General features: G+C 39.1%; 2 protein-coding genes across 3 annotated transcripts; one reads left to right on the forward strand and one right to left on the reverse strand.

Annotated features, from left to right (window-relative positions):
- The first annotated feature begins 627 nt into the window (after positions 1 to 627).
- On the forward strand, positions 628 to 2,476 carry ppib (peptidylprolyl isomerase B (cyclophilin B)). Its single transcript, XM_079809668.1, has 5 exons — positions 628 to 949; positions 1,340 to 1,453; positions 1,535 to 1,628; positions 1,799 to 1,983; positions 2,095 to 2,476. Exons 1-5 carry the CDS (start codon positions 815 to 817, stop codon positions 2,215 to 2,217), a joined length of 651 nt encoding a protein of 216 aa, XP_079665794.1. The 5' UTR covers positions 628 to 814; the 3' UTR covers positions 2,218 to 2,476.
- On the reverse strand, positions 2,476 to 15,854 carry snx22 (sorting nexin 22). Of its 2 annotated transcripts, XM_079809667.1 has the most exons (7): positions 15,693 to 15,854; positions 6,569 to 6,757; positions 5,861 to 5,955; positions 3,634 to 3,672; positions 3,453 to 3,520; positions 3,181 to 3,365; positions 2,476 to 2,935 (listed from the first exon to the last, which is right to left on the reverse strand). In XM_079809667.1, the coding sequence occupies exons 1-7, from the start codon at positions 15,780 to 15,782 to the stop codon at positions 2,921 to 2,923; spliced, it is 681 nt and encodes a 226-aa protein (XP_079665793.1). In that variant the 5' UTR covers positions 15,783 to 15,854; the 3' UTR covers positions 2,476 to 2,920. The 2 variants fall into 2 exon arrangements, with proteins under 2 accessions (XP_079665793.1, XP_079665792.1); XM_079809666.1 differs by lacking the exon at positions 2,476 to 2,935 and having other exon boundaries at positions 3,040 to 3,365.
- Positions 15,855 to 16,700: the final 846 nt, after the last annotated feature.

Below are 16,700 nucleotides of genomic sequence, written 5' to 3' on the forward strand. Positions count from 1 at the left end.
AAATATGTATATTTTTCTTACACAAACGCACCACTTTGCTTCAGAAGGCCTTTATCAACCCCCCCGGAGCCGTGTGGAGCAGTTATATGATGGATAGATGCACTTTTATGGACTAATGGTGCAACAATTCAAAGCTTGGATATATTTAATATAACTCTGATTGTATTCGTCTGAAAGAAGAATGTCATATACACATATAGGATGACTTGAGGGAGAGTAAATCATGGGCTAATTCTCATTTTTGGGTGAGCTATCCCTTTAAGGCAGAAATCATATTTTCTGGACTTTTCCTGCTAGCCTTGCTAACGTTTCTTGCTAGCTTTATTGTCTTTAATGATTAAAGTTGTGTGCTGTGTGTATATGTTTTGCACTGAGGCACTTATATTTACTTCGCAAGCATTTTATATCCTTAATTAAATTCGCTGAACATCACCTTTTATCCAGCGTCCTGTACCTTTAACGCTGATGCCTCTTCACGAGCGGCTGTGGCTCCGTCCATTCTTTACGCGTTTCAAACTCTGATTGGCTGATCAACCCAAGACAGACATTAGCCCGTCCAATCAGAATCCGATGCGTTGGGACACGTCACACAGAGCAGAGTGCGCTTCCAACGGCCGTTCTCAGATCAGTTTGAGGAGCCGTGTGTTCCTATAGCGAGTATGTTTCCACAGCTGTTCCTAGATCAGCTCTAGTGCTCAAATCCCGCCCGGGTTTGATCCTGATGTCTGGGCGCAGCTGAAATCTCCTCCCCGGATGCCCCAGAAACCCTAAAACACAGTCATCATCGCCACACACACAGTTTTTCGGGTCGTTCATGGTGCGGATCTGCGAGAGGAGGATGAAGTTTTTGGTGGCAGTCACATTGATCGTTGGCTCGGTGGTTTTCCTGCTTTTCCCGAGCGGATCAGAGGCGGATGAGAAGAAAAAGGGACCTAAAGTCACGGCTAAGGTACGGAGACGCCGCGCTACATTCACTGCAACGCCGTATCTGGCCTATCCCATACAAACGATATAATCCGAATTCGAGTACGAATGTCTAATGTTGCGTTCACACTTAAATTCAGCGCGGCAGATTCGCGGAGGCTAATTATTTTTGCTTGCAAAGCATCCGTGTGCTTTTTCAAATGCATCCACCGAAGTTCATTGGTTTTGTGCAAAATGTAACCTAACAAGGGCTGGTGACAGTATACAAATGCTTCATAATCTAACGTTGCATCAGTATTTATCACTTAAACTGCAGTCTAATGATCAATGTGGGGTGTATGGCCTCGTGGTGGAGTGGAATTCCTATACTATAATGCATCTGCACAACTGATTCTGGATTTGGTTGTTTTCCCAGGTGTACTTTGACATTAAGATTGGAGATGAGGATGCAGGGCGGATAGTCATTGGACTTTTTGGAAAGACTGTCCCTAAAACGACGGAAAATTTCCTCCTGCTGGCCACTGGAGAGGTGAGTGTGTGTTTCCACTGGGGGTCAGTATTCATGAATCACAGCTGAAATGTGACTAAATGATGTGGTTCTGATTTCCAGAAAGGATTCGGTTTCAAGGGCAGCAAGTTTCATCGGGTGATTAAAGACTTCATGATCCAGGGAGGAGATTTCACTAGGGGAGATGGAACCGGAGGTATCAATACTAAATAAAAAAAACTGATTGAAATAAAGCTATCTAGATTAGAACTCAGTCATCAACCCAATACTACTTCTTTAGATATTAAAAGGGCTTTGAGGTCGCTCAGATGCCAAACATGAGAAATAAAGAGATTTCTAACGCATTTGTCTGTCATTTTAATGTAGGTAAGAGCATCTATGGAGACCGTTTTCCTGATGAGAACTTCAAGCTGAAGCATTACGGTCCTGGTTGGCTCAGTATGGCCAATGCCGGCAAAGACACCAACGGCTCCCAGTTCTTCATCACCACCGTCCAAACGCCATGGCTGGACGGCAAACACGTTGTGTTTGGCAAAATCCTGGAGGGCATGGTGAGTATCTCCACTTTGTCCATCTGTGGAGATGTTAGCAGTTCTCCCATGTTTATTAAACTTAACTCATGGATTTTTACACATAACATTTTTTCCCCCTCCGTCTTAAAGGATGTAGTGAAAAAGATTGAGGCTACGAAGACAGATGGGCGAGATAAACCCCTCAAGGACGTCATGATCCACGACAGTGGCAAGCTCGAAGTGGAAAAGCCTTTTGCAGTAGCTAAAGAGTAATTTAAGTTTGAGGGAACAACAGGACTCTGGGTTTACGGGGGTTGAATTTGGTCCCACTAGAATTCTAGTGGAAAGAGAATGCGTGTGTGTGCTTGTTGGAGCTCCGCCCCCCTCGCGGGACCGCCTCACACCAATCCTGATCTGCAGAGCGGCACATCCTGGGTCCAGTTCTAACAGGCATTCCAATCGGTCAGATTTCTGACCCACTTCAACCTGCTTTTATAATCAAATCTTCAATAAAGGATCCGGGTTTTCTTAATGCTGTTGTCTTACTCGCTCTTTATTTAACAAACATACTCTTCATAAAAAGGGTTTCAAAATACAGACGAATGGCTTGCCACAGTGACCTAAACCCAAGTTTGAAATGTAAATTTCATGATGAAACAATATTTTACTAATATATTTCATAAGTGTATAAAATATGTAATCTCATAAGACCATTTAAGACTTGTATATGACAATTAAGCACAAACAGATTTTAATATGGTAACAAATAATAAAAAATCAGTACAACTGTAATATGCAATACACAAATGTATAATGATTGCTGGGGCTCCTAAAAATAGGCTTTTAAATACATTTTCTTTGTTTTTAAGGTTGACTGTTTTGTAAGATTTGCATAATGTCATTCATTTGATGTAAACATGCAAAGGCACATTTAAAGCAGATGGAGTTGCTAGGCAACACTGCAGAGATTGCACTTTTATATTCTCTGTGGCTGAATCCAAAATCACCCCCTATACCCTCAAATAGGGCTTTATTTGAAGGGCCGGCCATTTGTAGTGGTGTCCGAAACCATAGTGGACATTAATGAGTGCACTCATTCAATCCCACATTGCACCGCAATAAGTGTACAGCCTATGTACACACAACAGCTGTCCGAATTCACTCACTTTCACTCCTTCAAGTGGATTAACGTAGGGAATAGTGAATGAGGGTTTAGGGGGTGATTTTGGATTCAGCCTGTGACTCTGGTGGTGAGCTGATGTCGGTTCGGTTTATGGTAATAGTGGGGATTCTGGGATGCACGGGCTGCTCCGGTGCACAGGCGAGGCCGTCAGGTTTACCACAGCTCTTCTTGAAACTCACTTTGACGTCTCTGGGGTACAAACCCTGCAGGACTCCGGCCGTCACGATATCAGGGAGATCTGAGGGGGAAATGACCACAATATAAATGTTTCTCAAGATGTTTTTTGTGAGTAAAAAGATTGATCATGACAATCTGCCAGGTTTACCTGATTTGCGTTCAAGCTGGTAAGGGTCAGTTGAGAAACCCACTACTCGCTGATTGAATGACTGAAATCTATAAAAAAATCAAATACATCATGAACTCTGTTCAGAATAAATGAGTCTACATTTGAATCCAAATGTAAGCGGAATAAATAAGCAGGTTAAATGAGATGAGGATGAACATACCTGTATCCTTGCTCTTGACAGTCATCTGACTGGTTTTCACTGAAAAATTACAATTAGGACATTAGTAACAAGTTAAAATTATTATTAATTTACTTGATATTGTTCTTAATTATTAAACTGTTAATAGTGGTTTTGGAGATCTTCTACAATAGGTTTACATGCATTCAAGAGAAAAACAAAAAACACTTTAATTTTCGCATAATATACATTGCATCAGCTCTTTTCTCACAGTGTCCGTGAGATACCCCGCTTTTCTGAAAGTCTACTCTGCTCTGATTGGTCAGAAAGCCCAGTCTGTTGGGATTGGTCTACTGCTTACAGTGCATTTTGGAAACCAAACGGCCATTACCATTTCTGAATTTCCGCTGTACCTAAGCACTTGACTTGATACACAGTGATACGAACGGGAATAATGGCGTCAGTTTTACCATATCAATCCGAGCATGAGTCCTCATCCTTTTGAAGTGGAGTTTAGGGCTGCCCCGACTAAAGATTTTTCTAGTCAACTGTTGAGTCATTAGTCGATTAGGGGAGAAATACTAAACCATAATTTAAAATATAAATTAAGCGCTCAAGTGTGCACATAAAGCTTAGCCTGACAAGCCAGACCCACATCAAGATGTTGGGTCTGGGAACTCACCATTGGCAGGGCTCAATCCGAGGGGCGGGATAAACGCTTGTCTTTCAAATTCCCTCTGCACGCAATTGGATAGCGCTAGTTATAGATTAAGCGGAGCTAGTTGATAGAATAAACTTTTGCCGTATCCGGTTGGCAAAACTCTGAACAAATCTTCCTTTTTTAAGAATGACTTCAGTGCCGTTATTTGTTAGCAGGGAAGTAGGGATTTCACCGCCACAACTCTGCCGTCATTATGTAAAGCCCGCCCACCGACTCTATACACGCTGTGATTGGCCTGACGAGTTTGGTCTTTCAAGCTTGCAAGTCTACATAGAGCAGTGTTGCCACAGATTTGATCTGATTACTGATTGCTGATTACTCCTTTAAAAAGTAACTTAGTTACTTTACAGATAACTTGATTTTAAAAGTAACTAAATTAGATTACAAGTTACTTTATTAGTTACATTCAGCAGCTGCTGACAACACCCCTGCTGCCTCAACATAAAAATGACAACCGTTTTTACCAACACTCACTTTATTGGAAGTGCATTTTAACAGTAATGTCAACAATGTATCTCCTGACATTTTCTGAGGAAAAAAAACATCTTTTAATAAAAAATGTAATAAAGACAGTCTTTCTTGACTTCACTTAACATAAATACTCTCCCCGAGACGCAAGAAGAAAGCAAAAATATACATTTTTCCTAAGGAAAATGACAAAAAAAAAATAACGCAGAGTGATAAATTACTTTAATCTGATTACTGGTTTGGAAATAGTAACGCGTTAAGATTACTTGTTACTAGAAAAAGTAGTCCGATTATAGTAACGCGTTACTAAGTAAAGGCTTTGCCAATTCTTATGGAGATTTTTTTCTGCAGCTACTAATTAAAATGTAGTCGGCCAAGCCTCTTCATGTCGGCTAACATTTGGTCGACTATAAGAGGGCAGCCCAAGTGGATTTGCTTTGGCAGCAAAGAAAACAGAGACTTCTCGACAACATGAACCAAACTCTTCCAGTCTCAGCTACAACTACAGTGTTTGAGGGCGGGGCACAGTAGACGTTACAGGCAGCCAATGAAGACCATAGACTGGCATTATGCAAATGTGTTACAAGGATACGTAGGTATGCTAGCCTGGTCCTACATTTCATATACTCTGGCCACTCTCCATTGACAAGCTTTAACTTCCTTGAAGGCGGATCTGCCATAACCAATCGCTAACGTTTGGTCGTGACGTATGTCATCTCAAACTAGCGCACGACATAAACGCCATCGTTCTCAGACACTCCCTCTGTTCGCTGATTGGACCGGTTAAAATTTGACCGGAGAAAACCAGAGAATATACCGCAGTCCCAGACGGAGTACTGAAGGAAAATGAAAATTGAGCGGAAGTTCGTAGGAGGGCGGAGCCAGGCTATAGGCACGCAGGAAGTAAGACTGGAATTACTGATGGATCGTTTCAGAAACGGTGCTTTCTTTTAGGAGACAATCACTTTTTGATTTATGACACTTTGAAGGCAATATGAAAGTAACATGTGAAAAGGCATAATAGGGGCACTTTGATGAATATTTAGAGACATTTCACGGTGATCTGGTATAAACACATACTCAGAGCTGCAGTTCTTGCTCGCTGAATGAAAATGTTTGACCTGCAGGAAGTCCAGGAGCTCTTGAGGGACAACATCAATCTGATACAGAATCACCTGCAATTGGTAGACAATGAAAAACAAAATTACAACCTCAGTATGACATTATGTTAATATATTCCAATATATTTTATATATTAAAATAATATGTATATACACCACAGTTCAAAGATTTGGGTGAATAAGGACTTATTGAAAGGCTATTTGATAAAAAAAAAATACAGTAAAAACAGTAATATTGTGAAATATTAATGCAATTTAAAATACAAATATGCTGATTTGGTGCTCAAAAACCATTTGTTATCAGTGTTGAACACATTATGTTTGTGGAAACTGTGATACATTTTTGATGATTAGAAATTGCTCAAAAGAACAGTATTTATATGAAATAGTAAATGATTATTAATGTATTTTGATCAATTTATAATGCTTCCTTGCTGAAAAATAAACCTTTCACACAAAAAAATCTTGAATATTAGTGTATAATAATAGAAAGCATACAATAACAATAATTATATTCTAATACACACTCAAAACAAAGCAATGGCGATATATTAGGGATATCATACTACCACTCATACTATAGCACTGTATGCTGTACATAGACTGTTTAAAAATGAGCAAAAATAATATTTAAAAAAAAGTCCTAAAATACTAAAATAGCATATACCTGGATGTAGTCTTCCAGCTCCTGTCGTCTTTGCTCCAGCGGTTTAGTTCGCAGGTGCTGGTTTCTCTTACTAGGGAAATCGGGAGCGCGCAGAATCTTCTTCAGCTTCCTGTGAAGCGTCTGAAATTCACTGTATCGCCGTAAAACGAAGTGTTTCCTTCCATTGAAGAGAATCTCCACCCTGAAGAGCTGAAATACAAGAAAGTCCATGTCAAAAACCACTGTTTTACTAAACTAAACTACATTGTGCAGATTATTCACCGGCAGGAGGCGCCAGTGCTCATTCTCCTCAGTTTTGTATCATTGCGCCCTCTAGAGCTCTGATGTGGTCACGGCAGGTTACAACAGCAGATATAAGTCATTATTAATCAAATTCAAGCATGTCATTCAGAAATACCAAAGACTATTCACAGTGCATTACCTCATCAAAAATGACTGTACAAATGTTTAGTCTTAATATAGGTCATGTAAGTGTACACAGGTTAAATCAGCACAGGTGTGGCAGTTCTTCAGGATCACACCCTGCAGCATTGAGTGGCTCTGTATAAAGACTCACGGGGCTTTATTGTCCACAACACAAAGAAATGTCAATGTGACATGTCTAAACCCTTCGTCTCTAGAGATCCTGACAGAACAATAGGGTTTTACTGGTTCTGTCAGCCACTGAGCTCCATCTGAGATATTCATATTAAAAAACAATGTTTATTGTGAATGGGAAACTGCTTAACATATTAAGTATTATACTGTATAAACTGTACAGTATGCAGGTGAAAAGACAGATGTTAAAAATTAAGACTTTTTCTTTTGTTTTTGCACATGAGGTCATGTGACGACAACTGATATGTTAATTGTTGCATAATGGGAATCGTTTTGAATACTCACAGGCATAATTCAATGTATACTTCACTATAGGCCTACTCTACTCGATTGCCAGAATTACCTTGCTGTGTGAGAGCAGATCTGAGAATTAGCCGTTTCCCATTTTCCACCCATAACAAAAGAACACAGAACATTCAGTTCCACCAAACATTTCCCACTGTGAGCTCAATCTTTCACTTCTCAACACCTCAAATATTTTTCTCAGAGACAGAGAGAGAGAGAGAGAGAGAGAGAGAGAGAGAGAGAGAGAGAGAGAGAGAGAGAGAGAGAGAGAGAGAGAGAGAGAGAGAGAGAGAGAGAGAGAGAGAGAGAGAGAGAGAGAGAGAGAGAGAGATAAAAATGATTGTTTCTCGAGCATGTTTTGACAAGTCGGTGCTCAAGCATGCTCAACACGGTGATAGGAACTATCTATGCAATGTTATTATCTGCTAAGACTAAAATTAAGAGCTATTCATGCATTTAAAGGCACAGGTCACCCAAAAATATAAACCGAAATATTTGTCATCATTTATTCAGCCTCATGTCGTTCTAAACCTGCATGACGTTCTTTCTTCCATCAAACACAAAGGCAGATGTTAGACAGAACATTCACACAGCTCTTTTCCTTAAAATGAATAAACTGTCAAACACCATAAATATATGTATAAATATATAAATAAATAAAATAATTATATTTGTATATATGAATGTTCTTTTCCTTACAATGAAAGTCAATAGGCTGTCAAACATAAATACATTATATTAATTTATTATATATTTATATAAATATACATTTATTTATAAATAAATATAAATGTATAAATAAATGAAAAATAATTTATAAACATATATACATAAATGTAAATAAATATATTAAATATTAAAAGATAATAATCTTTTCCATAAAATTAAAGTGAAAGCTGATAAATCTACACATTATATATATTTTATTATATATATATATATATATATATATATATATATATATATATATATATATATATATATATATGCTCTTTTCCATACAAGTAAATAAGCTGTCGAACACAATATTAATTTACATAAATATACATTTACTCAAAAATAAATGTATTATAATTAGAAAAGATTTGTGTTTAGATAATATATGTGTGTGTGCTGTGTATAATTAGTATGTGTTTTTACAGTTATTATATATATATATATATATATATATATATATATATATATATATATATATATATATATATATATATATATATATATATATATATATTACACACACACACACATGCATGTGTATATTTAAGAAAAATATGTTATATTTTTTATAAAACTATTATTTATATGTAAGATCAATTATTATATATACATATATACATGCAAATATTTATATATGTATATATATTCTTATAAATATACACATGCATGTGTGTGTATTTATATATATACATAATAATTATAGCCAGAACACACACATATATAATGTAAACACAAATCTTTTATTTTGGATGCGATTAATCACAGTACATTTTCCCCCAGCACTAATTATAATATAAATGTATAAATAAATGTTTAAATAGATAAATATATTATATATTAAAATATTTACCCTCCTTTCCATACAATGAGACTGAATTTGCTGTTGAAAACCATTATTAAAATATATAATTTTATAAATATAATATATATTAAAATAACATAGTAACATTATTAATTAATATAACAATAATAATATGTTGGGATTTTTTGCATTATTCACAGCACACAAGGACACATCACAAAAGTAAACGCATCATACAATACCAAGAAATTTCTGTATGATTTGTAGGACTTGGAGTCCATATATACTACTTTTTTGATGTTTAAAAATTTTTATTGGTGCATGGTAGCCTCAGTCCCCTTCACTTTCATTTGATAGAAAACAGCAGGCAGGGCATTTCACATGTAAACAGAAAAACTAATGGTTTGGGGGGGAAACTCACATCCAGGGTTTGGAACAACATGAGGGTGAGTAAATGATGGCAAGTTGAACTATCCCTTTAAATCAGTGAATTCTACACAATTACCCGTGAAATTCAAGTACACCGTCTACAGAACGCACGCCTTTGTTCTCGCTGAGCTTTCTGGGTAAAGTGAGTTAGTGCAGGCGGGTGGAGAGCATTCCTGGTTAACCATGCCGAGGACACACGTCTGTTTTGGGCACCAGATTCTGTAGTGTGTTTTCGGGGTCACGAGCGCTCGATTTAAACCCAGTTTCTCCCTCTCTCGATCTTATAGAGTGCTCATTGTTGCTGATGTTCAGAGCTGGACATTTCCGCTAGGATGAAGAGTTTCTTTCGCACACACAGATCACTCTATTCATCTCCAGTACAGTAATACCCATCTTTCTCGGCTGTGACCTTTCGACCTCCATTCTTCTGAAGTTCTCCAGTTCTCCGTGTTGTGAGATGTTGACTGCTCGATCTGACAGGTGCGAGTGTGTGTTTGTCACTACGGCCTTGACTGACATCAGCATGTTGCCGTGTGGTTTGTGATTCAGCTGTGATTTAGCTGTTCTACTTTTAGCAACTGCCCCCGTTAAAGCCTCTCGTTCAGATTTCTGACCACAAAAGCTCCACCACTTCTGATAATAAACTAGTCAGATCATACAGAAACACAGGATGTGAGAGAAAGGCACACATTCTAGTTCAAAACTGTAAAATATGATTTGACTCCATCTGAACTGCATCGTTTTAACTAGAGGATACACAAAACATCTTTGAAGTGTTTTGAAAGCACAGTGAGTCTCTTTCCTTTACTCTTGGCTGGGTCGCTTGCAGCTGGACTTCACGCGACACACTGGTTCTACTATTTAAAAACCAGAGAGCGAACAAAAAATACAAGTAAAATTCAACATTTAGATCCAAAGTCTTGATGATAATAGGTTTACATGCTTGAATGTTAAAAAAACGCCTTTTTCTGAGTGTCTATTTACAGTAAGTGCAAGTAGTCTGCCTTGTTGGCAGAGGCTATTTACACTAACTCCGTCCACTGACATCTGGTTGTCCGCAAACAGTGATTGGCTGTCGTCAAAGTCCCTTTCAGGGAAAGTCTGTTCACTCTGTGGCCATATTTGCAATGCCTCCGGTCAGCTATTTCAGGCATACAAGACCAAGTCCTCTCTATTTGAATGAGGGAATCCTGGAATCTCAAAAACTGCTTGCCGAACTCACAATTAAATAACGTATTTCGATTCAGCAACAAAATCTGATATGAACTTTCCCATAAATGTTGATTCTCATTTTTAAATAGCATTAAAAAAGCATATTTTTCAGGCTAGAGAAGCCAATGCGCATGTGCAGTCCTAATGGTGCGTTCACACCAGACGCGAATGAAGTGTTTCGCGCGAGTAATTTACATGTTAAAGGGTTAGTTCACCCAAAAATGAAAATTGTCATTAATTACTTTTCCTCATGTCGTTGGACACCCGTAAGACCTCCGTTCATCTTCGGAACACAAATGAAGAAATTTTAGTTGAAATCTGATGGCTGAGAAAGGCCTCCATTGGCACAATGGCACGGTTGACTCTCGAGACCCATAAAAGGTACTAAAGACGTTGTTACAAAGTCCATCTCACTACAGTGGTTCTACAATAACTTTATAAAGTGACGAGAATAGTTTTTGTGCTAAAAAAAACCCTAGATAACGACTTATATCATGATGACCGATTTCAAAACAAGGCATCATGAAGCTTCGAAGCGGTATGAATCAGTGAGTCGATTCAGCGGTTTGAATCGCCAAAGTCACGTAATTTCAGCAGTTTGGCGGTTTGACACGCGATCCGAATCATGATTCGACTCGCTGATTCATAACGCTTTGAAGCTTCATGATGCATTATTTTGAAATCGGTCATCACTATATAAGTCGTTATTTAGGTTTTTTTTGCGCACAAAAACTATTCTCGTCGCTTTATAAAGTTATTGTAGAACCACTGTAGTGAGATGGACTTTGTAACGACGTCTTTAGTACCTTTTATGGGTCTTGAGAGCGTAACGTGCATTGTGCCTATGGAGGCCTTTCTGAGCGATTGGATTTCAACTAAAATATCTTCCTTTGTGTTCCGAAGATGAACAGAGGTCTTACGGGTGTCGAACGACATGAGGGTCAGTAATTAATGACAATTTTCATTTTTGGGTGAACTAACCCTATTAGTCAATGCAAAGACACAAATAGACATTCTATGGAATCTACGAACTTTGGCGGATATTCGCGCCACGTTAACCAATCAGGAGCTTGCTCTAGTAGTGATAACAATGAGGACAAAATCATATGTGGATACCCGGAGCTGTACGATACATTTTCGTACTTTATAGAAACAGGAATAAAAAGGATCTTTCTTGGAAGAAAGTGAGTGAGGAGGTCGGACAATCTGGTAATTTGTAAAAAAAACGCTCTTTACTCAAATTTAAGCTATTAATAGGGGTGATTTCTAGGTGATTGGGACACTTTTTGTCATTGAGATGACTTTGAAAAAGTGTCCCAATCACCCTAAATTCACCCTATTGAGACTACAAGCTAGTTAATGCCAGCAAATTGAGCTTATTCGCCGTATTTTAAAACAATCCATGTCAGCCTAGGGCTGGGCGATATGGCTGAAAACTGTCTCACGATATAAGTGTTTCATATCGGTCGAAATCGATAATTACTGATATTTTTATGACCTATTTAAAATAAGGACCAGGAGAAAAATATTTTACATTTAAATTTTTTTATTTTAAACGTAACCTTCCTCTGAATATAATCCCCTCAGTTATAAAGACAGAAATGTCAACACAACCATGGAAAACACTCAAATAATTTAAAGTCTAAAATCACAATGAACACTTCCTCTCCATGTAGCTTCAAAGGCTGAATCCGAAATCGCCCCCTATACCCTTAAATAGGGCGCTGTTTGAGGGGACAGCCATTTGTAGTGGTGTCCGAAACCATAGTGGACGTTATTGAGTGCACTCATTCTATTCCACTTTGCACCGCAATAACGAGTGTACAGCTGATGTACACACAACGGCTGTCCGAATTCGCTCACTTGTTTTCATTCACTCCTTCAAGTGAACTGTATTAGTAGATTAAAGCAGGGAATAGTGATTGAGGGTTTAGGGGGTGATTTCCGATTCAGCCAAAGTCAAGAATAGCACAACGGCGAGCGCATCGAGTATAAACACCTCCCCAAACGAACAAGGCGTGCGCGCTGTCAGTGGAGGCTACTGCTGCGGAGCCAGACGAAAGTATAAACAAGACATTGGTCTGACTATGGTCAGACATATAAAATCCCAAAAACTGCCATACTGGCGAGCTGACTTGTTTTCCTGTTTTATCAACAATTTCCTCATTCGCCACTCATTTTCCACTTATCACTCCACGCCGGTTCTGTTTACTGAAGAATGAATCCAACACAAGACAACGATATGGCGCAACCAAAACGATACAGTTACCTGATTGGCTGTTAGCGTGTCACTCCCTACGTTGCTTGGTTACCAGAGAGATAGTGCCTTTGTTCATGCAACCAAACTTGCTTCGCAACCTCTGGTTTCTTCCGACGAAGAAAAAAAAATTGTTGAACGTTTTATCGAACGCATTTTTTATTGATATTGATTACGTGTCTATCGCGATACATATCGTTATCGTTTTATCGCCCAGCCCTATGTCAGTCATTTCGCAACGAGACGAGCCGGCTGGCAGAAGCCCCTCCCATGACGCGAATTCGCATCTGTTGTGTAGTGAATTTCACGTGCGAATGAAGCGAGTAAACTCAAAATGTTCAAGTGTCCAACTCACGCAAGTCGCGTCTGGTGTGAACGCATAGTAACACTGCATTCACACGGGGCGTTGACATTGACGCTTGACTGAGGGCGTGTCTGAAGCTTGGTGCTGAGAGACAGCCAATTACATCACTTTTCCGGTGTTGCATGAACGCAATTGGCTAGCGTCTGCGCTAGGGTATTTGCATAGGCGATCTGATTGGCTGATGCCTGCGTTGGTACTTGAAAAGTTGAAAATATTTCAACTCCGGCCGCGAGCAACGCCAGTGACGCGCAACGCAATGGAACCCACAATAAGGTTAATCAACGCATTCACCCATTCAAAGTAAATGAGAAGTGTTAACGCAGACGCCCTGTGTAAATGCACCGAAAGCACGAGTCTCAGGTTTCTATGGGAACAGGAGCTTCTAACGGCAGCTGCGGTGACGTAATGACTTTACCGATCAGCGACTGGCCATTTTACTTAGAAGGCATATTGCGTGTTGCAGTTTCTTAACTAATAGATGTGAAAAAAGTCTTTCTATATCTATAGTCTTTGTTGTTGCACAACTCACGAAATTCAATGACATCAACACTGTAGTTCGATTGTTTATCAAGGAACACGTGACCAAGTTGGTCGATACACTTTCTCCAATGGTAAAGCCATGGACCCTTGTATCTCTTATATGACTCTGGCTGCATCCGAAATTGTCCCTGATACCCTTAAATAGGGCGCTATTTGAGGGGACAGCCATTTGTAGTGGTGTCCAAAACCATAGTGGACATTATCAAGTGCACTCATTCAATCCCACAATGCATCGCAATAACAAGTGTACAACCAATGTACACTCAACGGCTGGAGAATACCCTTAATGCATTGTGCCGGTAGTGCCGCAATGAATGAAATTGTTTGATTAAGGTTTATACATTTTAGTTTCCATGACAGAGTTCAAAATAAATATTTTCCTCACACTACTGGACATGCCAGTTTCAAATAATTATTCAACTGCAAGCACAAATTACGCAAAAGTGACAGCCTTTCCGGCGCATTCAGTGTCTGTATTCACTCACTCGTTTTCATTCCCTCCTTCAAGTGGACTATATTAAGTACTAGAGTAATGTAGGGAATAGTGAATGAGGGTTTAGGGAGTGATGTGGAGCACAGCCCATCTCTGGTGTGTGCTCCGATTGGTCGGCTGAACCAATGTGTTGGTCAACTGTTTCCGTTTCGAAAATTTCACGCTCCTTACCATAACCATTCTCAGGTGAAAAAACGAACTAATGTCGTCAGTTTTGCCTAATCAATTCGATAAATTCGGGGTTGAAAAACAGCGTCTCTTCGATATGGAGACAAGACACTACTAACGCAACTCAACCAGGCCCCGCCCCTTTTATTATGCGTATGCCGTGGGTGGGAATTATGTAAATTAGCAATATTGTGACGTGTTCGTTCCCAGAGGAAAACTCAAGACTACAATAGAGGCGTTTCAGGGTGTTCAGAAACAGTGCGCACTGATATGGAGACTTCTTCTGGAGGGACTTTGCAGATCTTTTTCATGCTCCAACAGCAACATCACACACTAAAGGAAGTTGAAAATATAAAAAAGCACAATAGGTCCTCTTTAAATGAGTTGAGATGTTTCAGACTGTCCAAAACGTGTTGCGTCAAACATGTTCTGTCATATTCCTGTTCCATTTATTCCAGTAAGCGATGCCAGTAGAGTTGTGCATCTCTATTCTTTAGAATTGCATATTTCGTCATTTTACCTTAGGCGTTCAAATCCGCTGAAGACACACCTTAGCACTTAACCAAATTGTTACCTTATATTGCATTTAAAAGCATTTATCTACAGTGCTAACGTGCACGTTTTGTTCTCATGTTGCTTCCTAGTGAACGCAATGCAAACAAACCCTTGTTGTCACAAAAAAATCGCACAAAAAAGAAGCCACCCGTAGTCGGAAGGTCATCTAAACGTTGCACCAGCCCTCTTGCATTTTACATTTCTACATTACAAGCAACGTTGCAATACTTAACAGATGGCAGCAACGTTGGCACAACATAAATGTGTTTGTTGTTGTAATAAATGTTTCTAACTTTTGTTATGCATGCATTTCAAATACAATAGCCTATATATATATATTCAAACAAATGGCATGATGACACTGAAAGTTGACAGTGCATATTCTAATGATTTGAATCTGAAATACAAGGGACTGCAGTAATTTATCACAGAAACCATAGTTTCTAAATATAGTAAACAAGATATTACCGAAATACACTGTATTTCTCATTAATTCACTAAAGTTTTACAGCAATATAGGCTACACATAACTGTAGTTTGTGCAAAGGAAGGATATGGCTAATAAATTCATTTTCAGCCTTCAAAATGAATGACAGAACTACAACATCACGTGCGAAACGTCAAACTCACGTTCGCTATCCATTATAGGCTATTTCAGTCCTAACTTAGGAACCACAAATATCCACGAGTTTCTGTCTGACTTACTTTGCGCAACTTTCCCGTCTCGTCCACTTCCCTCATGAGAGACGGAATAAAGACCTCGATGACTGGAGACACACACTGATGATCCAACATCCCAAACACAGATCCCAGACTCAACTGAAGATCAGCAGCTCCGTGTGTTCTGATCTATCCGCCGTGGATCTCCAGAGTCCAGAGCTCCTCCTCCAAACACTCACACACGCACACACGCACACACACACACACACACACACACACACACACACACACACACACACACACACACACACACACACACACACACACACACACACACACACACACACACACACACACACACACACACACACACACACACACACACACACACACACACACAGCTGAGAGAAATAAAGCCATTCATACAGAAGGACATGCTTTTGGTTAAGAAGAGCTTATGTAGCCTTAGTGTTAAAGACCTGATACAATGTATAAAGTAATTAATTAATTTGCATTAAATAAAAATACAATACAATACAATACAAGTAAACAACTACCAGATGGTAAATACAAAAAACTGAGGGATTAAAAAAATATCAATGACATCACTGGTGTCATTAGCATTCTCATCTCCGTGCGTGCCATAACTTTGTCTGACGCACCCACCGTTAGCCTAGCTTAGCACAAAGACTGGAGGTATATGGCTCCAGCTAGCCTACTGATCAATAAGTGACAAAATAACGCCAACATTTTCCATACTACATGTTGTGATGTGTATAGTATCGTGTACTAAGACCGACGGAAAATGAAAAGTTGTGATTTTCTAGACCGATATGGCTAGGAACTATTCTCTCATTCCTGCGTAGTAATCAAGGAACTTTGAGCCGTCCCATGAGTACAGCGGGCAGGTTGTCACGTTGGTTATGTTGACGGAAGTTAGCCTATTTTCAGGCGCTGTGTAATATCATTGTGCCGCTGCGCCACAATATATCATTGTGACATATCGGTCAAGAAAATTGCAACATTTCATTTTCCGTCGGTCTTGGTACACAA

The sequence above is a fragment of the Gobio gobio genome (assembly GCF_949357685.1).
Source record: "Gobio gobio genome assembly, chromosome: 25".
Lineage (NCBI taxonomy): Eukaryota > Metazoa > Chordata > Actinopteri > Cypriniformes > Gobionidae > Gobio > Gobio gobio.